Source organism: Rhinatrema bivittatum, chromosome 10 (genome assembly GCF_901001135.1).
Source record: "Rhinatrema bivittatum chromosome 10, aRhiBiv1.1, whole genome shotgun sequence".
Taxonomy (NCBI): Eukaryota; Metazoa; Chordata; class Amphibia; order Gymnophiona; family Rhinatrematidae; genus Rhinatrema; species Rhinatrema bivittatum.
The window spans coordinates 78260336-78286427 of NC_042624.1; the positions used below are offsets into that span (position 1 = coordinate 78260336).

Sequence of the window (26092 nt, forward strand, 5' to 3'; positions counted from 1 at the left end):
CTCCAGATGTAGTGGGCTTAAGAGTTTCTAAGTAACGTTTGCGCTGTGCTGAATTATCCTCACCCCAAGAAAATGTGACGGAAGTCGCCAGCATGGACACAAAAGATTTGGCAAAAGCAGGAGCCCCAAAGCAGGAGATGGTGCAGCATCCAGTACAGAGATACTACTTGGAAGGAGGATGCTCTGCCACAGATTGCAGGTTATACGGTTTACAGCCCACTGTCTGATCTGCTTTCTCTCAAACTGTGCTTACAGATCATCATCAAATGTATGGGCTGGAACCTTGTTGGCCCCGTTGTTAGATGCATTCAGCGTTATCAACAGGAAAATGAGAAGCAAGAGGACTGTCTGAGAATATTAGACCATATGGTGCAGGTACGTCAAAAGCAAATGTTTTTTCATTCAGGATGAGGGAGGAAACCAGTCGTATCATGCTGAGCCTTTTGCATTTTTGATTTCCTGGTTTGGCAAACTCCTGTGCATTTTGATAGGCTCCTGGCTTGTTTTATGTGCAGGTTCTGGTTCATAAAGACTTTGTACAATTTGTACATACAGCAGTAATTTTCAGGAAAGAGCCCAAACCATTTACCAAAGGATCAAGACATTTTTTTAAATTGCAAAAGCTACAGGCCCCATTCATCTCAATGGGGCCTATTTATTATCAATGTGTGTTAGCATCTGCTGGCGCGTTTTTGTAAATATACCCCTAAATAGATATTCCATGGAGATCCCTTTGTGTTTATATTGTTAAGATTATCACAGTCCACTTACTGTGAATCATAGCCTAGCATATTCATGACTCTGCATAGGAAGAAGATATTTTAAATTCAAGTAGCAAAACTGAACTGTAATTTCCCCACTGTAGCTTTAGTGGTTACCAATTGAGGCAGTCTCTGTTTCTGGCTCTACACACCAGCACGGTACAGTAAATTGTAATTATTATACAACATAAGTACTGCCGCTCCGCAGCAGAAACCACTGAGATTTTTAGGCAGGAAGCAGGAGAGGAATTTCTGAATGGGTTTATTAATTTTGCAGCTCTGTAACCCAAAAGAACTCCTATTAGGTTTACTTGAAGAAGTTGAGGAGGCCCGTGGAGAAAAGATACCGCCAGTTATTTTACTCTTACTTCAGCCTCTACAAACAGGTAATGAGCTTTTTGGTAATTTTGTGCCACACTAGTAGAACCTGCACTCATTGTGCGTCCTACCAGATTGTACAGTTATTTCATCAAACGGCAAAATATACTAAGGTGTTCCATTTTGTGTATGGGGGGAAAATGCTTTGTACATCTGACTCTTTTTTTTTTTTTTAAAGAAACCGTATTCTAGTCTACTTTCAAGTGCTGTAATACTATTTACTGAAGAATTCCTGCAGCCGTATTGATTTTGGAGAATACGGGAACCTTTATAGGATGTCGTGCCTTTTATTGAGCCAAGAAAGCTATTGTAGTGCAGCGATACACAACCTTTTTCCTTCAAAGAGCCATCTTAACACTTTGTCCTTTTTTTTTTTTGTGGGTCGCATTAAGAAAAGTAGAAAATTAATACATTAAGAATGAAGAATCAAATCATTACTTTTGGTTTTTAGCAGGTTTTATATTAACGTAAACACTATGTTTTACTTAAACATATATTTCTAATTAATACACATCAAGAAAATGGCTGAGAACTTTTGTAGTACAAATAAACATGAGAACATGCCATACTGGGTCAGACCAAGGGTCCATCAAGCCCAGCATCCTGTATCCAACAGTGGCCAATCCAGGCCATAAGAACCTGGCAAGTACCCAAAAACTAAGTCTATTCCATTTTACCGTTGCTAGTAATAGCAGTGGCTATTTTCTAAGTCAACTTAATTAATAGCAGGTAATGGACTTCTTCTCCAAGAACCTATCCAATCCTTTTTTAAACACAGCTATGCTAACTGCACTAATCACATCCTCTGGCAACAAATTCCAGAGTTTAATTGTGCGTTGAGTGAAGAAGAACTTTCTCCGATTAGTTTTAAATGTGCCACATGCTAATTTCATAAAGTGCCCCCTAGTCTTTCTATTATCTGAAAGAGTAAATAACAGATTCACATCTACCCGTTCAAGACCTCTCATGATTTAAACACCTCTATCATATCCCCCCTCAGCCGTCTCTTCTCCAAGCTGAAAAGTCCTAACCTCTTTAGTCTTTCCTCAAAGGGGAGCTGTTCCATCCCCTTTATCATTTTGGTTGCCCTTCTCTGTACCTTCTCCATCGCAACTATATCTTTTTTGAGATGCGGCGACCAGAATTGTACACAGTATTCAAGGTGCGGTCTCACCATGGAGCGATACAGAGGCATTATGACATTTTCCGTTCTATTAACCATTCCCTTTCTAATAATTCCCAACATTCTGTTTGCTTTTTTGACTGCCGCAGCAGGCTAGAATGCTTTAGCACGAGAAACAGATAGAAACCCTAAACAAAAGACTGCAATGTCATCAGTAAAGTCCTGTGTCTGTTACAAATGTTTCCAGAAACTTTAAACAAAAAAGAAATACACATACAAACCCCAAGTCACATCATAGAAACATAGAAACATAGAAATGACGGCAGAAGAAGACCAACCGGTCCATCCAGTCTGCCCAGCAAGCTTCACACATTTGTTCTCATACTTAACTGTTTCTCTTGGCTCTTAGTAACCTTATGTTCTAATTCCCTTTTCACCCCCACCATTAATGTAGAGAGCAGTGCTGGAGCTGCTTCCAAGTGAAATATTAAGTTTGATTAGTTGGGTAAGCGGCAGCATAGCTCTCTGCCATGAAGCAGAGGGCAATGCTGGAAATGTGTGAAGTATCAGTTTTTCTTTTCCCCTGTCATTGAAGCAAGGAGTCATGCCGGACATGCACCGAAAGTGAAGAATGCCTTGAAAGTCACATTAACTATCAAATATTGAAAAGCCTAATAATGGTAATACCTATAAGCCCATGAACCCATCCCTGTTTTTTTTTCTTTTTTTCTTTTCTTTTTTTAATTGGGAGATGGATGCCCTTCATCCTTCTACTCTGTGAAGGTGGACACCTACCACCGGCCACTGGCATCCCGCTCCGTTAATGCCTCTGTGGCTACTGCCGCTCCATGCAGTGTTTTACTACCTGCTCTTTATATGCGTCCTCTAGAACTGATGGATCCCATCCCTGGGTTTTTTTATTATTTATTTAATTGGGAGATGACAGCCCTCCATCCTTCCGCTCCGTGAAGGTGGACACCTACCACTGGCCACTGGCATCCCGCTCCGTGAATGCCTCTGTGGCTACTGCCGCTCTGTGCAGTATTTTACTACCTGCTCTTTATATGGACACCTACCACTGGCCACTGGCATCCCGCTCCGTGAATGCCTCTGTGGCTACTGCCGCTCCGTGCAGTATTTTACTACCTGCTCTTTATATGTGTCCTCTAGACCTGATGGATCCCATCCCTGTTTTGTTTTTTGTTTTTGTTTTTTATTTAATTGGGAGATGACAGCCCTACATCCTTCCGCTCCATGAAGGTGGACACCTACCACTGGCCACTGGCATCCCGCTCCGTGAATGCCTCTGTGGCTACTGCCGCTCCGTGCAGTATTTTACTACCTGCTCTTTATCCTACTCCCCTTTCCAATACCACAAACATCGCACTCATACACTTACCTGCCCCTCATTTCTTGGAGCCCGATAAGCAAGATCTGTATAAATATGAGCAGAGCTCTCTATCAGATCACCAAAGAGTCCAGCTCAAGTAGGTGTTTTTGTATTTCTTCACTTAAACCTTCAGAATAGTTTTTCCACATTTCCACATATTGATCACACGTTTTATGTTTCGCATACTTTTATCCAGTCTCTTACACTGCATAAGCTCTGTCATTTTGTCTTGCCAGGTGTCTATGCTAGGGGAGGCATCTCATAGAAACATAGAAACATAGAAATGACGGCAGAAGAAGACCAAATGGCCCATCCAGTCTGCCCAGCAAGCTTCACATTTTTTTTTCTCATACTTATCTGTTTCTCTTAGCTCTTTGGTTCTATTTCCCTTCCACCCCCACCATTAATGTAGAGAGCAGTGATGGAGCTGCAACCAAGTGAAATATCAAGCTTGATTAGTTATGGGTAGTAGGGGAAGTAACCGCCGCAATAAGCAAGCTACACCCATGCTTATTTGTTTTACCCAGACTGTGTTATTCAGCCCTTATTGGTTGTTTTTCTTCTCCCCTGCCGTTGAAGCAGGGAGCTATGCTGGATATGCGTGAAGTATCAGTTTTTCTTCTCCCCTGCCGTTGAAGCAGGATATGCATTGAAAGTGAAGTATCAGGCTTATTTGGTTTGGGGTAGTAACCGCCGTAACAAGCCAGCTACTCCCCGCTTTGTGAGTGCGAATCCTTTTTTCTTCTCCCCTGCTGTTGAAGCAGAGAGCTATGCTGGATATGCGTGAAGTATCAGTTTTTCTTCTCCCCTGCCGTTGAAGCAGAGAGCTATGCTGGATATGCGTGAAGTATCAGTTTTTCTTCTCCCCTGCCGTTGAAGCAGAGAGCTATGCTGGATATGCATTGAAAGTGAAGTATCAGGCTTATTTGGTTTGGGGTAGTAACCGCCGTAACAAGCCAGCTACTCCCCACTTTGTGAGTGCAAATCCTTTTTTCCACATTTCCTCTTGCTGTTGTAGCTTAGAGCGATGTTGGAGTCACAGTAACCATGTGTATGTTTATTGAATAAGGATATTATCTCCAGGCAGTAGCCGTCATTCTGGCGAGCCACCCACTCTTTATTGACGGCCTCTTGATTTTATGGATCCACAGTGTTTATCCCACGCCCCTTTGAAGTCCTTCACAGTTCTGGTCTTCACCACTTCCTCCGGAAGGGCATTCCAGGCATCCACCACCCTCTCCGTGAAGAAATACTTCCTGACATTGGTTCTGAATCTTCCTCCCTGGAGCTTCAAATCGTGACCCCTGGTTCTGCTGATTTTTTTCCTACGGAAAAGGTTTGTCGTTGTCTTTGGATCATTAAAACCTTTCAAGTATCTGAAAGTCTGTATCATATCACCTCTGCTCCTCCTTTCCTCCAGGGTGTACATATTTAGATTCTTCAATCTCTCCTCATAAGTCATTTCATCTCCTATCCATGTTAACAGTAACCACTTTCATGCTGTTTACAAGGCCAGTACTATAAAATATTTAATACCTTTATGGATTCCTGAGAACTTAGACTTCCTCTAAGAGGAGCACTATACCTGTAGGAGTCAAAACCTCCTCCCAGAAAGGGAGCACTTTAGAGCACTGCAAAACCTTATGCAAGAGAGCCCTGCTTCCCCTGTGCATTTAGTGCATCTGGGAGATCCCTTCAACCCCATGCAGAATCCTTTGACATTGTGTCAATATGACACTTTCATTTCTTTCATATTTACAATCCGTATTCTCTTGGTGCAAATTATTAAAGTATCTTTGAATGTCTTCCAATGTAAATGTACTTCCAAGCACTTTAGACCAGTAGGCTCTGAGGTCCTCTAACATTACAATCGATGTTTTCCATTTGCATAATGCATGCCTTCCACCTCGTACCCATCCTTTAGTAGCTTTTGCTCCTGTTTTATAATTTCCTCTGTCCAATGTTAGGATAACAAATAATGTCTTATTTGTAGAAAGGCATAAAAGTGGGAATTTGGGACATTTATTTATTTAAATCTTTTCTATACCGTCGTTAAGAAGGATCCGTCACAACGGTTTACAATAGGGCACATAAAATAAGGATGCTGAAATATATTAATTTACACAAGTGCCATAATGGTTCGGTAGATAGATTTCTAAATAATGTAATTGGTTTGTGATACAATACTGTCCAGGATTTATCAGTATAAAAATAATTTTAACTTTACAAGTGTCAAATTTACCTCCTGGTGATGGATGAGAAGGTAAAGTTAAAACAGAGATAGAAATACAGCTACACACATTATTTGTTCGTACCTCTCACTTCGCCTGCCTCACTCTTTCCCCTTCTCTATTTGATCATTTGATGATATCGCCCGCTCGACACAGATTCGTCGAAAGAAATTTATTAATATGAGATCTGAAGTTCTAGAGAGAGGGGCAAGGTTCATGCTAAGATATCCATGTCGCTGTTTAATCATATACCAAGATTCTAGATATGTTTTTAGCCAGCCTGAGCAATTGAGGGGATATCTGGATTCTCATTCCTAGTGACCCTTGTAGAAGGGGGGTAAAATTGAATAAAGGATGGAGAGATAAGATAGTTTAGGTGCTTAATGTATATTAATTCCTTAGATCTGCTCAAATATGAATATGTATGTCTCTTTTTACTTTGCATTACGAATGGTTTAAGATAATTCAAGGTAGGGTTGAATTTCTTTTGTAATGTTAGAGATTTGTTGTTGTTACTTTTGCACCTTGAATTTGTTAATAATTTGAAAAATTCAATAAACAGTAAATAATAAAAATAAATAAATAAATAAAAGAACTAGTGTGTGTCTGTCTCCATACTCTGAGCCTGACCGGTGGCCCCTCTCGGGATCTTCCCCCGGGGGCGTGGTCATCTGCCACTGACCCAACTACCTCAAACACCAACAGGGTGGGAGACGTTTTGTCAGAACCCAAGTGATTAGAGAGTGGCAGACCCCAAGGGTGTTTTTATGTAACCTTTGGAAGGGAACTTGTATGCAGACGATATACAGATTGTGATGCTATTAGGTAAGGATCTTAAGATGGCTTTGGCCTAGCTGATAGATTAGCTGAGATCTTGAAGTGGATCAACAAAAAGGCCTGCTCACAAACTCTGTGTGTTTCCAAACAAACTTGCACAAATTGCCATAGATTGGGATAAGAGTCCTCGAGGAAACACTTATTTATTTAGAGTTTTTCTATACCGGCATTCGCGATGGGAATCGCATCATGCCGGTTTACAATTTAACAAGGTGTGACAAAGGGAAATATAATAATAACATAAACAGGTGCTGAACGAAAAAGTAGCAGTTACAATAAAACAGGGAAATAACACAACTTGGAGTAGTGGAAAGGCGATAGTAATTTAACAAAGAGAACAAACTTGCCAATTAAGTGGTGATTGCAAAGTTATGGAATTGGCAAAGTATCACTTAGAAAAGTTCAACAAAATTTCCGTCCTTGAATTTTGAATTAATTTGATCACTATTCTGATGATCAATGAATTTGAATCGGTGGCTTCATGTGAGGCTTTGAAAGGGTTGGCAAATGCTTTTAACCATGTTTTATCTCCTTCAAAGCCCAAAGTCATTCTTCAGATGAGTTGTAGTTTTGTGATGTGGTTGGCATACTTTCAGTGGCTCAGTTTGTATTGTTGAAATACAGTTAGAAAATAACAGGTGGTGGCATTTAAAAGCTACGAATGAAATAATGCTAATATGATTTGGAAGGCTGCCACATTGCCAGCAAGTTCTGATATGAGAAGGCCTTTCCCCTGCAGTTTGAGATTCTGGTCATTTAAATGAGCATAAATGTTAGTTGCAATCCATTTTCCATCTTCAAAATGATTTACTACTGAGTTTTCTTTTTCAGTTAAAAAAAACCCCCCCAAAAACCTTTCATCTCTTTGAGTAGAAGGCATGGGGGTAACCTGCACAGCATAGCATTAAAACCCTAAACACCTTGCTAAGCAGACTGACTATTTTGGTCTTTATCTGCCATTTACTATGTTATTACTTTACTATGTAGTATCTTGCCTCTGATAAGTCAATCAACTGTAGAGTAGTAGATAATGTCACTATAATCGGCTTCAGTTTCATCGAGAAATGCTTTGAATTGCCTGTGGCTTGGCTTACAAGATCTAATGAAATTAGCTGCACATGCATCACTCATAATATTCTTCAATCCTAGATCCTTGCCTATTAGGCTTTGTTGGTATGTAATCCAATGATATCAGTTAATTTTGAAACCCAATCCTTGTGTTTGCTTGGAAAGAAAAGATGCCATCCCATTCTGAGGGCCAGTCGTAGATGGTGCACCATGAATAACTATGCCCACAAGTTTGAATAATCCCAATCCTTATTTTTCAAAACCATGAAGTAATTTTTGAAGTAAATCTGACCCATTTGTCTAGTTGTGCAATAAATAGTTCAACAAGTTCTTGGTATACTTCAAAACTGGATATTATTCCACACATATTTGTGCAGTGCTTGTGATGCTGGTTGACTCCTCAAAAATAAAGGAATAGTAAATATACCTACTGAATAAAATTTAGTTTTGATATTTGAAATGTCAGCTGCCATTGCATTTTCATCCAGTTCAAACTGGTGGATTCAAACTTATTTACACGTTACTGCAAGAAAGCATTTTTTATACTGCAGCCAAACTTTTTTTTTAAATAAAATCATCATCAGTAAAGAGTCTCTAAGATTTAACTATTAGCCACCCCAAATGGGGGAATGATCTTCGTATATCACCCATGGATGAAACCCTGCGTAATCTCTTAACATTAATAACAGAGATAATATTGGAACAAGCTAGAACATTGTTTTAGGTGACTTCAGCATACATATCGATGACTCCCCACAAGAATCCCTAACCTCGTTAGAAACCCTAGACTTAATCCAATTAGTCAATAAGCCAATCAATTCTGCAGGCCATACACTAGATCTGGTACTTGCAGCACACCAAGTGCTACAAGATTTATAAGTTGAGAACATACACACTGCCTGACTCTTCTGGTCTGCCCATCATGTGTTACAATTCAAATTACAGCTATTCTCATCTCAGAAACCCAGAACCAAAAGAACCATAAAACTAGTCTAACCAACTGCACATCGTAACCTAAAGGCCTTCTACACATCCTCTGGAATATGGATGATAATTCACCCTCACCCTCAACTACTTCCCTGGTTGACAATTGGAACACAGATCTTAAATCACACATAAAAGTGATAGCTCCATTGAAAGCCTCCTGCATCAAAACCTCCAAACCTATCCCCTGGAGCACTCTAGAACTGAAAATGAAAACAAAATGGCAGATAGCTGGAACAGAGATTGGGAAAATCAAAATAACAGCCTAATAGGAATGACTACAGATGGCACAAGGCTACCTACCATAAGGCCATTACCCAAACAAAGAAAGCCTACTTCACTAAAACAATTAACAAAGTGGAAAACTCACTTTCAGAGAATTATTTCTGATAATTAAAAAGCTTCTGAGATCCTCCCCACCCTGAAATCTGAGATGCCCTGCAACAAACTAGCAACATTTTTCACAGATAAAAATTGCACATGTCTAGACAGAACTGGACAAAGGTTACAGTAAGAAGTCAATCACAGAACCAACACACTACGTATTGCCCACTACAGGAGGAAGACATTGATACCCCATTCACCAGATCAATAAGTCACCGCCAAACCATCATCTATACATCACTAGCAGAAGCCTACCTACCAGATTGCTTTAAAAAAGTGATCGTGAGACCTATATTAAAGCAATCTAACCTAGACCATACAAACTGAGCAACTACCGCCCAGTCTCTAACCTTCCTTTCTTAAGCAAGATCATTGAAAAGCAATTCTTTTACAGTTATCTGAATTCCTGCTCACCACAAACATCCTAGAGCCCTTTCAGTCTGGCTTTAGACCTCACTACAATACTGAAAAATACACTAGTGTACATGGTCGATGAATTATGACTCTGTTTAGACCACGAGCAAGAAGACTTACTAATACTCCTAGACCTCTCTGTAGCATTCGATTTAGTAGAACACAAACTTCTCATCATTCACCTAAATGATTTAGGATTAGCAGGCCCAGCAAAAGTCTGGTTTACATCTTTTCTCCATAACCGTACCTAGACTGTGTCTATTGGATCAGCTCTATGGCTTGGAAAAAAAAGCATCTCAGTCATCCGTACGCAAAAGTGATTTTTGATGGGACAACTTGCCCCCTCAGCTCCTATGTCTGGAGTCTAGGCTTCATACTGGACTTCCAACTTACCGCCAAGGCCCAAGTCCAAGCAGTAACCAAAGCATCCTTCTTTACCAACTCTGCCATCTCCATCTTTTCCTGGATGGCACTGCTTTTGCTATTGTTAGCCAGGCCTGTGTGATCTGCTGCTTAGACTACTGTATTTTGCTCTACAATGGGATCCCTAACAAACTAAATCATCATTTGTAACTCATACAAAACACTGTGGCTTGACTGCTACTGAATGTAAATGTAAGGACACTTACTTTACCACACCAAATTTAAAATCTTGGTTCTGGCCTAGAAGACCAAAGGCTGTGCACCAACCTTCCTCAGCAGATGTCTCACCTTATACACATATTTTCACCCACTCTGTTCACTACCTGAAACCCATGTGGTTTTGCTGAACACCAAAGAAAAATGCCTCATTGTCATCAGAAAGAGAACCTTCTCAGGATCTTCTATTCTTCAGAAAACTTGGCTGTGTATCCATAACACGATCCCTTTGATCTCCTGTTCAGAATCCCTGCAACCAGAAACTCACCATACCCTGATATATATTAAAACTGCTTTAAATAGACCAAAAAAACCTAGTCCTACTTCAGTTATGACTAGCACCTCGCTATAGTTCATTCCGTCTGTGCATGCTTTGTCCATAGCTTTTTTGTATACTCACTGAACTTCCCGTTTTGCACTACTTACATAGCATTGTAGCATTGCCCTTTTTATAGTGTTTATTTACTGTATCTTACATTATTTACATTTCTAGAATGGAGATTAACCTACTGTATCATTACCCCCTGTACTGCACTATTTATGTACCATAATTGACTGTTGTGCATAGTAAAAATTGTTACGTTATGTACTATAATCAACTATTTATTTCCCTTTCTCTGTATTCCAACCTACTGTAACAGGCTTTGAACTCTCTCTTGTTTGAAAAGTATGATATAAATAAACGATGATGATGAGTTGCAATATTTGAAACTCACTTCAACAGTTTATTTTGAAGCATCAAAACACTTTACAAAAATACTTTGTTGGACTTTCAGTGACTAAACTAGGGAAGAAACCTTTTTGTTTTCTAAGTTCTCCCAAGTATTTTTTTGTTAAAATCTAAATGTTTGGTTTCAAAGTGTTGTCTCAAGTTGTACGCTTTCAGCATATTTACATTTTGATTACAAAGCATGCATATGATGTAACCTCTCTACTCAATAAAACAATACTTTTCTGTCTGTCGTTTCTGGCACACACTTTTTTCCTATTTTGCAATGTCCACTAGGATTGTGAGTATGCAGCGACTCACAGTCCCATCCACTGTTTAATGTTCTTCCCACCACTCCTCAGCAACGCCTGTATACCTTGAAATCTCAGGAGTACCACTCGCAATCTTCAAGCTTTGATGCCTCTAGGTGTGACATATTTTGAGATGGACGTTCTAGGTTTATTAGCAGGGCTAAAAAACAAAAAGCAAACTAACTTATTGACCTGGAAAGCAAGCATAAAATAAATATTTTGCTTTTAGCTGGGTCCTAGAGGCATTGGGAGGCAAAGTGACTTGGCCAATTACACAGAAAATGAGTATTAGATAGGAGCCTTAAACTCTTAAGAACATAAGATTTGCCATATTGGGTCAGACCAAAGGTCCATTAAGCCCATATCCTGTTTCCAGCAGTGACCAATCTAGATCACATGTACTTAGCAGGATTGCAAAAGGTTGATAGATTCCATGTTGATTTTACCAGGGACAAGCAGTGGATTTCTCCAAGTCCACATTAATAATGGTTTATGGACTTTTCTTCCAGGAACTTGTCTAAAACGTTTTTAAACACAACTACAGTAACAGCTTTTAATACATCCTTCAACAACAACTTCCAGAGTTTAGTTAAGTGTTAAGTAAAAAAATATTTTCTCCTATTTGTCTTAAATGTATTACCTAGCAACTTCATTGCATATCCCCTACTCTTTTTACTTTTTGAAAGAGTAAACAACTGATTTGTGTTTACCCATTCCATACCACTCATTATCTCCACTCTGCTGTCTCTTCTTCAAACTAAAGAGGCTGAACCTCTTTAGCCTTTCCTCATAAAAAAAATTGTTCCATCTCCTTTATTGTTTTGGTTGCCCTTCTCTGTCCATGTTCTAATATTGCTCTATCTTTTTTGAGATATGGTGATTAGAATCGCAATACTCAAGGTGCGGTTGCACAACAGAGGCATTATGATATTCTCTGTTTTATTCTCCTTTCCTTTCCTAATAATTTCTGCCGCACACTGAGCAGAGGATTTCAACATATTATCCACAATGATGCCTAAATCCTTTTCCTGGGTGGTGACTCCCAGTGTTGAATCTTGCGTTGTGTAGCTATAATTTGGATTGCTTTTCCCTACATGCATCACTTTGCACTTGTCCACATTGCATACAAAAGGCAGATGACATTTAAAGTCTCTCAGTCTCGCAAGGACTGCAGCTTGAGACTGAGACAAAATTAAGGCTGAGTTAAAAACTTACTTGAACAGATTAGCATTTTTGTAAATAAGAGTCCTTCTGTGAAAAAAAAACAGCATAACTGGCCAGGTGTAAGTTTTGTTATCTCTTGTCTCTGTCAATTATGTATGCATTTTATGCGATTATGTACATACCTTTGTAATTCAGAGACTTGTGCACCAAGCAATTCATAAATGTTTAATAAAGATAAAGATCCTCCTGCAATTTCTGACAATCCTCTTGTGATTTGCAGATGATACAAAATTATTCATAGCTGTTAAATTTCATTACCTCACTTTTCCCATCTGTAAGTCATTTATAAATATGTTAAAAATCAGTGGTCCCAGTACCGATCCCTGGGCACTATTCACCTTTCTCCATTGAAAATATTGATCATTTAGCCCTACTCTCTGTTTTCTTTTAACTAGTTCTTAATCCATTAAAGAACATTGCCTCCTGATGTTTTTTAATTTCCTGAAGAGTCTCTCATGAGGTTCTTTGTCAAACAGTTTCTAAAATCCATACACATTATATCAGCTGGCTCACCTTTACTACATGTTTATTCACGCTTTCAAAAAAATGTAGCAGATTGGTGAGACAAGACTTCCCTTGGAGCCATATTGGATTTGTCTCATTAAACTACAATTATCAATATGTTCAGTAATTTTGTTCTTTATAATAGTTTCAACCATTTTTCCAGGCACCGATGTCAGGCTTAAGGTCTATAGTTTCCTGGATCACCCCAGAACTTTTTTTAAAAACTGGGGTTACATTGATCATACTCCAGTCTTCAGGCACCATAGCTGATTTTAATGATAGTTCACAAATGACTAATAGTAGGTCTGAAATTTAATTTTTAAGTTCTTTCAGCATTCTGAGATGTATACCATCTGGTCCAGGTGATTTGCTACTCTTTAGTTTGTTAATGTGCCCTATTACATCTTCCATATTAACTGTGATTTGTTTCAGTTCCTCTCAATCGTCTTTAAATATCACTTTTTGCATGGGTATCTGCCTTACATCTTTCTCAGTAAAGTCTGAAGCAAAGAATTCATTTAATATCTCTGCTATGGCCTTGTCCTCCCTTAGTTCCCCTTTTACTCCTCGATCATGTAATGGTCCAGCTGACTCCCTCACAGGCATTTTACTTCGAATGTACCTGAACAAGTTTTTATTATGAGTTTTTGCTTCCACAGGAAGCCTTTTTTCAAATTCTGCCTTTGCCTTACTTATCAAAGCTTTGCATCTAACTTGCCAGTGATTATTATTATTATTTATTGGATTTGATATACTGCATATTAAAAACAAATTATCCAAGCAGTTTACATTATGCTATTATCCACTTTCTTCATTGGGATTCCTTTTCCATTTCTTGAAAGATGTGCTTTTGGCTAGAATAGCCTCTCTCACCTTGCCTTTTAACCATGCCAGCAGTTGTTTGGCCATCCTTCCATCTTTTTTAAAGCATGGAATACATCTGATTTGGGATTTAAAAATGGTATTTTAAAACATCGTCCATGCCTAATGCAAATTTTAACCTTTGCAGTTGCTCCTTTCATTTTTTTCCTAACCAGTTTTTTCATAGTTTTTCCTTTTCAAAGATAAATGCTATTGCAGTAGATTTCCTTAATGTCCTCCCTCCACTTATCAAGTCAAATTTGATCGTGCCTGGCCAGAAACGATATTTAAAGGTGATGATTCAGAGGAATTGAAACAAATGTCAGTGAACCTGAAATATGTTCTAGGGCAAATTGACAAACTAAAGAGTAGCAAATCACCTGGACCAGATGGTATACATCCCAGAGTGCTGAAAGAACTGAAAAATGAAATTGCAGACCTGATATTAGTCATTTGTGAGCTATCATTAAATTTGTCTATGGTGCCTGAAGACTGGAATGTTGCCAATGTAATGCCAATTGTTTTTAAAAAAGGGATCAAAGGGGGCTCCAGGAAACTATAGACCAGTGAGTGACATCTGTACTAGGCAAAATGATGGAAAATATCATAAAGAACATATAGATTCCCATAGTTTAATGGGACAAAATCAACATGAATTTAGCCACGAGAAGTCTTGCTTCAGCAATCTGCTACATTTTTTGAGGACATAAATACACGTGTATCTGGATTTCCAGAAAACATTTGACAAAGTCCTCATGAGAGACTTTTTAGGAAATTAAAAAGTGAAGATATAGGGGGCACTGCACTGGAAATTGGTTAAAAGAAAGAAAACATAGTCGGGCTAAATAGTAAAGTTATTTTCTTATGTATTCAACATTAGTGCTTTAGGATTTGTCTAGTCACCCCTCATGGCCTATCGAGGTGTGTGCCCTGGAAGGGTACAGAAGGAAGGCAGAGAGCAAGCAGAAGACAGCCTCCAAAAGTGGAGGTGTGGACTAATGGGTAGGGAAATCAGGGTTCAAATCCTGCTGACACTCCATGTGACCTTGGACAAGTTACTTCACCCTACTGAGCCCTTGGAGTAGGGACCTTTTACTGTACCTGAATTATAATGCACCATGGGTTTGGAAAAGCGAGAATTACATTCAGATCCAGAGCATGGCCCTAAAAACATGCTTCAAAGCAAATTTCAATACCCGCTCCAAACCAAACCAAAAAAGTTGACTTAGAAAATAGCCACTGCTATTACTAGCAACGGTAACATGGAATAGACTTAGTTTTTGGGTACTTGCCAGGTTCTTATGGCCTGGATTGGCCACTGTTGGAAACAGGATGCTGGGCTTGATGGACCCTTGGTCTGACCCAGTATGGCATGTTCCTTTGTCAATAACTTATGTCAGCTATTTTCTTTGGAAGTCAGCTAGAAGATAAGAATCAAAAAGCAAAGCGCTTCCATTAGCTGAACCAAAAAGAATTGTGGTTGCCGTGTTAGTCCACTTGGACATCTGCTAGGCAGATAGTATCAAACTACATGAACTCATGTTTTACAGTACTGAAGTTAATGCTGGCGAACTTGTGTGAAGCAGGTTACTTCTTTGTGATTTTTAGCTATAATAATGGTTTGTATACAGCAGTGGATATCACTTAGGCTGCTCTTTGTATTGTTTTTCTCAACATATTTTCATAACATTTCACATAAAGGAAGGCAAAAACAATTTATGAACCCTCTGACCAATTGTTTTTTTATTTTTGGGCCAGTGCTTATGAAGCTTGGGGACAAGAAAGCGTATTCAGTCGGCCTGGCATTCTCTACACTTATGAATCGGATCTCAACCTTGCCTGTCCCTTATACAAAAGAACAAATCCAGGAAGACCAGCATGGGCTCTGCCGCTGCTGCAGCACCTTGGTGACATTTGCAAAACCTTTTGTTGCTGAGGTTGTTAAAAGCCAAGAATACAACAAGGAATTAAAGTCAGAATTGCTAAAATTGTAAGTATGAGTCTGCTACTGTGCACTTCATGACAGGGTGAGCATTAATGAATTTCAACACAATTGCTTGACTGTATTTGAGGCATGAGGACAGAAGCTTGCAGGAAACAAAGTTGCTTACCTGTAACGGGTGTTCTCTGTGGGAAAGCAGGAAAATCAAGCATGGGTGGTTGACATTGGCAGCGCAGACAGGCTTCCCAGATACTTTCTGGAAAAGCCTAGAAATGCTTTACTGGGATGCCTGGGACTTCCTATGTGCATGGAATCTCACAAAGCTCCCCAATCACCAATATATATATAATTGGTGATTGGAAATACCACCAGAAGGGAAAGATGGTGGGTATGTGTGGCTGATTATGGCGCCGGCCGTCCATTGCTCCTACCATGTGACAGGGGCCGACCAATGGCACCAGTAGCCCCTGTGACATAGTAAGGGCAAAGGCTATCGGCACCATTTTGAATACTGGCAGCCGACGGCCCGAGTGCAGGAAATCGCTCCCGGACCCCCGCTGGACCACCAGGGACTTTTGGCAAGTCTTAGGGGAGTTAGGAGGGTGGGGGGTTGTAGTTAGCTTTTTTTTTTTTTTTTTTTTTTTTTTAATATTCGCTCCATAAGACGGACAGACATTTTCCCCCCACTTCAGGGGGAAAAAAGTGCGTCTTATGGAGCACAAAATACGGTATATGTGAGGGGAGCTTTGTGAGGTTCCATGCACATAGGAAAGTTGCTTACCTGTAATGAGCTTTATATATATATAAAATTGGTAATTGCAAATACCACCAGAAGGGAAAGATGGTGGGTATGTGTGGCTGATTATCCTGCTGTCCATAGAGAACACCCAGTACAGGTAAGCAACTTTCTTTTCTCCAAGGACAAGCAAGATAAGTCAGCAGCAAGAATGGGAATCCCTAGCCAAAGGTTGCCTTCCAAACAGAGAAGGAGATAATAACAGTAAGACTTCCAGTGGACAGACAAGCATTTTGTTTTATTGTTTTAAAAGAAGACAACCTGAAACAATTTAATGGGCTCTAGGCAGGATGGAGAGATCTTGGACAACAGATTGACCAAATCTACTGTTGGCATTGGGAGTCAGTGTGTCTAAACAATAATGGGATATAAATGTGTAAAACATTTATGAATTGCTTACAGATTCCAATAAATCTCCCAAAGCGATGTATATTTTATAGAACAATCAGATTTCAGATTAATAGAAAATGCAATAAAAAGGGAACATGAATATAAGAGCACCTAAAACAAACGTTTAAACTGTAGTCACATAGTGGCAATAGTTCCAAACATCGGTATTTGATAATCCACTAATCCTAATAAGCTTTCAGATGAATTATAGAAGGTTAGGCCAGTACACAACAAAGCAAAACATGGGTACCTATATTTTGACCACAGTGACTGGATTTGCTGGTATAGACCGAACAAATGACTATATTTCTTCACAAGGCATGGTCCTAGGTGGTTGAGAGAGGTTACATTTTTTGCTCAAACTGATCGAAAGTCTGGCCAAACAGCCAAGCTTTAGCTTTCTTACAGAAGATGGGGTAGCATGCTTCAAGGCGAATGTGCTATGGTACCTCATTCCATAGTTTGGGGGTGTAGCAGCTAAAGACTCTCTGCCTTGTGCTGTTTAGCAGCAGACAGGAAAGTGGGGCAAGAAAGGCCATTTGTGAGGAACGGAGTTCTCTAGGAGGAAGATAGGGTGTCAGGAGCTGTGAGAGAGACTCCGGGGCCAGTTTGTTCACACACTTGAATTTAATCCTGGCTTCCACTGGGAGCCAGTATAGTTTGTATAGAATGGTCCTTATGTGATCAATTGTTTTGCCACCTGGCTGCTGTGTTTTCATTGAGCTGTAAGCATTTCATGTTAGTTATGGAGATACCATTCAGCAGGGAGTTGCAATAGTCTAAACAACTGGTTAGAGCATGAATGATTGAAGCCAAGTTAAGGTGATTGAAATAGCTGCATAGTTGTCTGATCCGGCAGAGTTACTTAAAAAGAGGTTCTCAGTACTTTGGTGATGTGGGATGTCATCGAAAGACTAGGGTCCAGTTGGACCTTCAAGCTTCGGACCGATTAATTTGGCTGAAGAAGGGTATTTGCTAGAGAGGGTAGGGGATACTCCATCAGCTCAGCCAGAGGAATTCCGATTTGGAAGGGTCAATTCTAAGTTTATGCATACTGAGCCAGTGGTCTACTGCTGAGGTTAGTGATGTTAGAATTTTGGTTGACTGTTATATTGACACAAAGTTGGATATCGTCAGTGAACAGGTGACACTTGATGTTAAAGGCTTGGATAAGATTGCAGATTGGACAAACATATATGTTGAAGAGAGCTGGAGATAGGACAGATCCCTGGGGTATTCCACAGTTGAGGGCTCTGGGAGTTGATGATTTGTTGGCCCACAGAACAGATTGAGTTCCACTGGATAAGAATGACTTGAACCATCTGAGAGCTGTACCTCCAATGCCTGCATTTCCCAAGTGCTGGATAAGGAGACTGTGGTCAACTGTATCAAATGCTGCAGTGAGATCAAATAGGATAAGAATACTATCTCCCCTTGGTCAGCATTCAGGTGAATACAGTTTGTGATGTCCACAAGGATGGATTTGGATCCATGTCTTTTTCTGAAGCCAGATTGTTGTGGATGTAGGATGTTTCTCTCTTCAAAGAAGTCTAGGAGTTGGTGGTGGACTACTTTTTTCTACCAACTTGGATAAGAAGGGGAGGCTGGAAACTGGATGGTAGTGGTCAAGTATGTTTGGGTCAGAGCCAGGTTTTTTCAGGATAGGTCTGATTACTGCTTTAAGTGTTCCTGGAAGGGATCCCATTTAATATATTGGACAGGCAAGGGGCCAGAATATGTTTTAGGCAGTGGATGAACCTAGGCAGGATTGGGTTGACTGGGATAGGGGATTGACTGACAGACAGGAGGATGTCTTCTATCTATTTAGGGGTGATGGTTCTGAAGATAGTGTGATGCTATCGGTTGGGAGCTCATGTGAAGATGTAGAGGGAGGGGGGGATCTTGGTAGAGTGGATCTTGATTTTTTTTTTTTGGAAATGAATCCTGCAAAGTCTTCTGCAGTGAGTGCGAAATGGTTTTAGAGAACTTTTTTTTACTAGTTCAAATAGCTTGGCTGGATGGTTCATAGAGAGCTCTATTTACTTGGAGATATTGATTTTTTTTTTTTGCTAGGTGAATAGCTGTTTTATATATTTTTGCCTGTTCCTTACAGTTTTGAAAGTTTGTATCTGTACTGTTTCCTTTATGCTCATTCACGTTTTCGGGATTGTTGCTTGAGGAGGAGGAGACACTTGTAGAACCATGGTGAATTCCTCAGGTGTTTTGAGGGTTTAGGTTTGAGTGGAACTAGGGTATTGATGACTGTGGTGAATTGGTCATTCCACTATTTGACCACAGCCTTCGGTGGGTCTGAGGGAGCAGGGTTTTCAGGAATGTTGAGGTATTGTAGTATGTTATCATTCATGATGGATGAGAGGAACGTATGAGGGAGGAAGGTGAGTTGCTTTTGGGATTAGTTGCATAGTTTGAACCATGAGACTGAGATCACTGTTGTAGAGTTGGTGTCAATATTGATTTTAGCAGAGTGGTATATTAGGTTTAGAGAATGATCTTGTTTGTGAGTGGGCACCTTGATTAATTGAATTTGACCCAGATCATCCATGTTGTGTTGGAAGGTGGTTGCGGCACCACTGGGAAATTTTTCTGCATGGAAGTTGAAGTCCCCCAGGACTAGGGATTTGTGAGACTTGGACAAGTCACAGATGAATTAAGACAGTTTAAGAAAGGAGTTAGGGTCAATGTCAGATGGTCGGTAGATTAGGGCGAATTTAGGTCCTTAGTCCAGGCAGTCAGATTTGCCTATTTGTTGAGTGGCAACTGGAATGAGAGCCAAGGTGTGGTGAACATTAATGGCAATTCTCCCTCCATGATCCATGGGTAGAGGAGTATGGTAGATTAGTTAGCCAGGAGGGCAGAGTTTGGCGAGGGCAGTGAGGCAGATGATGTGTAAATTAAATTCTTCAATAAGGCCAGTAATATGGTGGAACTTATTCTTCACTGACTGTGCACGTAATAAGGTAGGGTCATTTTGTGTGAGTTAGATAAGATTCTCACAATATAGGGGGACTTTGAGGTGTCTGGGGTGAAGCTGCTTAGGTGGCTAGGATGATCTCCTACCCCCACGACACCTATATTTGGAGCAGGGCCCAGTTCAAGCACTTATTGAGAAGTGCTGGTTTGAACAGGAAGAAAAGGGACTAAGCTTGGCAGGAAAGTGGAATTTAGTACTGAGGTAGGAAGCTCAGGTTGCCCAAGGTTATTATCTCATCATTGGCTGCCCTCTGCCTCTTAAGAGTTGGCTGGCAAATGTCTGGATTGATGTGTAGGGGCGTTATGGCAGGCAGATGTTGTAGTTAGGAGTAAATATGTATGAATAGTTATAGTGTGGTGGAACAGGGCTTAATTACAGAGAATTGAAGTCTTCTGTTCAAAGCTGTGCATGAAGATAGAACTTCATGTCACAGTATTGCAAATCTCAGTTAAGGCCAAACCTAGATGGGCCACAGATGCAGCCATTGTGCAAACATTCTGAGCATTGCTGTGCCCTTCTCAAGTCAGACCTGCCCGGACATAACAGAACAAGATAAAGTCTGCTAGCCTATTTCAAATTATTTGCTTGGCTACAGCAGTTCCTGGTTTGTTGCAGTCAAAGGAAACAAAAAAGGTTGTTCTTCTAAGGGCTTTGGTCCACTCCAAGTAGAAGGCAGTGGCTCTCTTGCAATCAAGACTGTGCAGAGCTTGTTCACCTTTATGAATATGTGGCCTTAAGGAAAATATTGGTAGGACAATTGATTGTTGAAGGTAGAAATCTTGAAACTATATTAGGCAGGAAGTTGGGATGAAATTCAGCAACAATGTGTTTTGATAAAACTTAGTATAAGCTGAATAAATCACTAGGTCTGGACCTCACTAACTGCAGATTGAAGTGACTGCCAGCAAAAATATTGCCTTCCATGTCAGGTACATGAGCTCACAAGAGTTCAGAGTTTCAAAGGGGGCTTTCATCAGCTGAGTTAAAAGCATGTTGAAGCTTCATGAGTAGAAGCTTCAGTTGAGGCAGGCTCTACTTGAACACGACAGCTAACGGCTGTTTAGAGATGAGGTTTCCTTCTGCCCGTAGTGATAAACACCAGGTGCTTTAAGGTGAACCCTTACAAAATTGGTTTAAAGGCTAGACTCCAAAAGATGCAGAAGATACTCAAACAATTTTTGTGTGGAATTAGAGAAGGGATCGAAAGCCTTGCCCTCAAACCAAATGGCAAATATCTTCTTTTTTTTCTGGTGGATACTTTCCTTAAAAGCCAGAAGGATCTGAAAGTTTAGCCGTAGGGAAAAAATTTTTAAAAATTGATCCCATCCACCCATGCAGGAAAGAGGGGAGGCACTGGGGGAGGGTTTAGGTTGGACTGTGTTAACTATGCACATGAATTTAATTTTGAAAATGTAGTTTGTAGCCTCATGGGTACTTTCAAAATTAACTTCTTACTGTGAGCCTCACTGAGGTTTGGTAAGCATTGATCTGGTATGTGGCAGTGTTGCTTTTATTATTGTTTCTTGATCTTTTGCTAAGATCAAAGCGCAGGGTCTGAGTTATGAGCCGGGGACAGTCCCTTCTTGGCTTTTTGGCTGAGCAGCTGTACAATATGGAGGATTAGCATCCTATCACCTGATCCTATTTGGGTCATGATGATACAACCTTTGCCAAAGCAGAGTAATTAAACCTCCTAATTGCCCCTTCCAAAAAAAGAACACACTGCTGCTTTTATGTCAGTGTAACTATGTGACGTATGCTGTTAAGATATTTTCATTATAACTGTTCTCTGTAAAATAGGCATTTTGCTAAAACAGGATCTTAGTACTGCAGGGATATGTCTCCTCCCCCTTTTCTGTTTTAGGAGAAAAAATAAAGCCAGCTTGCAAAGAAAGGTGGTATGGCTATGTCAGGCTCCTAAGAAGAGGAGACAAGGTCAATACATATGAAAAAGCACAAGGCTTTAACACATTAGATATAACTGAGGGAAGATGCCCAGTTTCTTAACGTGGGCTGCAGGATGACTTGGCCAAGCTTCTGAGCTAGGGAGAAGGTCCAGTACACTGCAGGTAGTCAAGTTATCCTTAGCTCAGTGGGCAGGGGAATAAGTGTAAGGAAGCATAATGGCCACGGCAAGAACAGGGAAGGCAGTCCAGCTAAGAGATATTCAGGGTTAGCATAGGCAGAGGCAACCAGACTCTCAGGGTGGGCCAGATGGCCCTTGTCTGCCGACATCTGTGATAATATGTTCATGATATGTATTTGTTGACCTTTCAAAAATAGTATAAATGATTAGGAAAACAGATAAATAACACAGCACTTTTCTTTAGTTGTTTTAGTTGCCTGAAATATCCTTTGCTGAGAGCACAACTAGATCGGATATCTGAAGGCACTGAAGAACATCCATTACGGTTGTTTGCTACTGATATTTTGGTAAGTGTAATTGGGTTTTTTTTAAATAGAAACATTTGGAAAGGCATTACCTAGAGCCAGACAGATTCTCTGGTTTCAAATTCAGTGTAGCCTGGAATTTGTTCTAAGGAATTCTGTTTCTGCTGAAAGAGGCTGCTCATGAATGTGAGTGACAGTGCCAGATCCATGTCAAGAAAATCATGATGTATCCGATATATTTTATTACTTCCCAAAATTGAAAATTTGATAACTACAGTTCATGTAGCTAATTTCTAATACTGCTTCACTGAACAGTGGCAGGCAGGCATCACAACAGCCATGCATGCCCTGTCTGATCCCTTGGAGGCTCTAATGCTTCCAGGTAGACACCATTCCTGGTTTCATAGTAACATAGTAATAATGGCAGAAAAGGACCAAACGGTCCATCCAGTCTGCCCAGAAAGCTTCTTATGGTAATATCGACTGCACCATGTAGGTCACGCTCAGGTTTCTCTTAAGGGTAATCCATGCAGTTACCCCCAATACTTATGATTAGGACAGTAATATTTACAATAAAAAAACAAGCAACTTTCAAACCCATAAAAAAGTACTGCTAGTAACATTTTTATTGGGTGAGGAGCCTTTCTGAAAATTCCGGCAATGCTGACGAGCTTTGCTTTTGGACTTGGCCTGTGCTTTTGCCCTTATTTCTGCATATCAGTTCCCCACTCTTAGTCGGGGCCCATGTTGGTTGCTATCTGAATTCAATTCCCTTCCCCCCTCCCCCCCCCCCACCACACATCAAAGCCCTGTCCCTAGGTGCGCGTGCAAGAAGGACGCTTTTGTAGGCCTGTTCCCGCCATTCAAAGCTCCACCCGCTTCCTGACGTCAGACGCTGCGGCCTATGTAAGCCGGCCGCGGACCCTCAGTCTTTGCCTTGCAACGGGGTTACCTTGCGGTTCCCAGTTGCTCTGTGCCCCGGAGTGTGTTACTACTTGCCGATAGTTGCTCCGTTCCAGCCTGGTTCCTGCTTCAGACTTCGCTTACGTTCCTGCCTGGTTCCAGTACCTGAGTCTTGCTCCAGTTCCCTGCCTGGTTCCAGTACCTGAGTCTTGCTCCAGTTCCCTGCCTGGTTCCAGTACCCGAGTCTTGCTTCAGTTCCTGCCTGGTTCCAGTACCCGTGTCTTGCTCCAGTTCCCTGCCTGGTTCCAGTACCCGTGTCTTGCTTCAGTTCCCTGCCTGGTTCCAGTACCCGTGTCTTGCTCCAGTTCCCTGCCTGGTTCCAGTACCCGTGTCTTGCTCCAGTTCCCGCCTGGTTCCAGTACCCGTGTCTTGCTTCAGTCCCTGCCTGGTTCCAGTACCCGTGTCTTGCTCCAGGTCCTTGCCTGGTTCCAGTACCCGTGTCTTGCTCCAGGTCCCTGCCTGGTTCCAGTACCCGTGTCTTGCTTCAGTCCCTGCCTGGTTCCAGTACCCGTGTCTTGCTCCAGGTCCTTGCCTGGTTCCAGTACCCGTGTCTTGCTCCAGGTCCCTGCCTGGTTCCAGTACCCGTGTCTTGCTCCAGTTCCCTGCCTGGTTCCAGTACCCGTGTCTTGCTTCAGTTCCTGCCTGGTTCCAGTACCCGTGTCTTGCTCCAGTTCCCTGCCTGGTTCCAGTACCCGTGTCTTGCTTCAGTTCCCTGCCTGGTTCCAGTACCCGTGTCTTGCTTCAGTTCCTGCCTGGTTCCAGTTCCCAAGCCTGCTTGTTCCTGATCCAGCTACAGTACTCGCCTAAGTCCCAGCGGCTGGGCTCCTACGGGCTCCTCCCGGGGGAGCACCGGCTTCCAGGGTGAAGATCATCGTTCGCATCCTGCCTGATATCCACCTCCCGGCCTGCTTGTACACTGAGACTTTGCCCCCAAGGATAATTACCATACATGGGAACATTTGGGCTGTGGTCACCATGAGATTGCAAGAAACTAGGGCCAGATTTTCTTTGTAGGTCCTTCATTATGAAATGCACTTCCAGAAGATGTAAGAGTGGAGGCAGTTGATTTTTGGTTCCAAAAAAGACTGAAAGCTATGTTTTCTAAACAAGTCTTTGAATAATATTGTGTTTAGCTTTATTGTTTGTGTCCACAGATTTTGTTTATCATATTTTATGAATTTGATTGTTATCCGCTTTGATCAATTTTTATTGGAATATGTTTGTTTAAATAAATAGCGCAATGGGAGGGGAAAATATCGCTTCCCCTGCTCCCAATCCACACTCTCTCTCTCTCTCTCCTTCCCCCACCCCTCCAGGGATTACCCCAGCACTCTCCTTCCCCCCACCCATGAGAGCTCTCTGACTTGTGCTCCCTTACTTTACGCTCAGCTGAATCCCGATTCCTGGAATTGTAGGTGCAGGCTGATTTATGTGTTCCTGCTCCTGCTCTCCAGCTTCTCCCTATCTTGCCTTGGGTGTCTGCTCTAGGATCAGCCCTCTGCGCCTGTTGCCTGTAGGTTTACTGAGGAAGGGAGAGGTGGAGTTGATAGAGAAAACAATTGCTCTGTTCTCTGCAGGCTTCCTGAAGGGGAATAACTAGAGCAGTAAACAGAGGGGCCCCCTAGCTTTCTAGGGTTTCTTTGGAGATCCAGCAATTGATACAAATTCTGGGAGTTTCCAGGTCTGACAATCACTGTGGAGCTGCTTGTGCTCACTGTGAAAGTAACTAGGCTATGTTGGCTTGAGAGATACATCTAAGTAATATTTTTTAAGCAGTTTACAATAATAATTCATTAAAAATGAATCTGTATCTGCAAAAGATTGTGCTAGACCTTGAATCTTCCACATCTTTCACTCCCTTCTTTATAATTTTGTAGGACTTTTTATGGTTGTTGGGAGAACCATTATCCAAAGTCTTTCTGCAGCATGGAAGCACAGATTGGATTTTGGATGAACAAGACCTTTCTCAGGACGATAGATTATATTCTGCGGATTCACTGGCATGTTTAGCGTATCTCCTCTTTGTACACTACATTGGTATGGACTATTTCCCACTTGTATTCAGGTAAGAAGACTTGTTTCATATTTATGATGGCTACAATGTGTAAATGTACCATATTACATGGTATATTTTTTTTCTTCTAAGTAATCTGTCGGTACTTCTCATGACTTCTGTGATGAGTGAGGTTAATAGCCTCAATTGCCTTTGCTGGGATGCGATTCTGCTTCATTGCCTTGGTCACAGTGCTCGTAATGACAGGTGGGAAGGTAGTGTTTTTTCCCTGGCCCTAGCTTTGATACTTTGTATACTGAAGTCAGTACAGCTTGATAGCTGGTTATTATGGACTGCTCCCCATCCATTATAATTTACACATTTGAACCTGCAAAAACTACACCAGTGATTTGTTAGCATGGTCTAATTGTGTCATCCGAATCTGAATGTGTAGTGTGCACAGTTTTTACTTATTAGAGGTAGAGCACAAGCACGAATTTTCTTTACAAACTATGGGGTGGATTTTAAAAGGAGGGTGCGCACGTCGATGTGCGAGCGGTTCCCGGTTGCGCCAATTTTATAACACGCGCATGCCGGCACACGCATGTTATAAAATCTGATGGGCGCGCGCCGGCTTTTAAAATATGCGTGTGCATGTGCAGACGGCACATGCGGGGGGGGGGGGGGGGGCAAATTTTCCATTAATACATGCGGTGACGCAATCGGGACTCCCCCAGTTCTCTACCCCCCCCCTACCTAAACCTCCTCCTTCTTCCCATCCCATAAACCCTTCCTATCTACTAATTT

At 41.2% G+C, this 26092-nt stretch overlaps 1 protein-coding gene across 3 annotated transcripts in view; it reads left to right on the plus strand.

Moving 5' to 3' along the window:
* Nucleotides 1–26092, plus strand: part of GLMN (glomulin, FKBP associated protein) — a 71000-nt gene that overhangs the window by 14134 nt on the left and 30774 nt on the right. For all 3 annotated transcript variants that reach the window (XM_029617685.1, XM_029617684.1, XM_029617683.1), the window contains 5 exons: nt 256–375; nt 1039–1147; nt 15577–15808; nt 22269–22371; nt 25170–25357. In XM_029617685.1, the coding sequence (XP_029473545.1) occupies nt 256–375; nt 1039–1147; nt 15577–15808; nt 22269–22371; nt 25170–25357 (752 nt within the window). The remainder of the gene's footprint in view (nt 1–255; nt 376–1038; nt 1148–15576; nt 15809–22268; nt 22372–25169; nt 25358–26092) is intronic.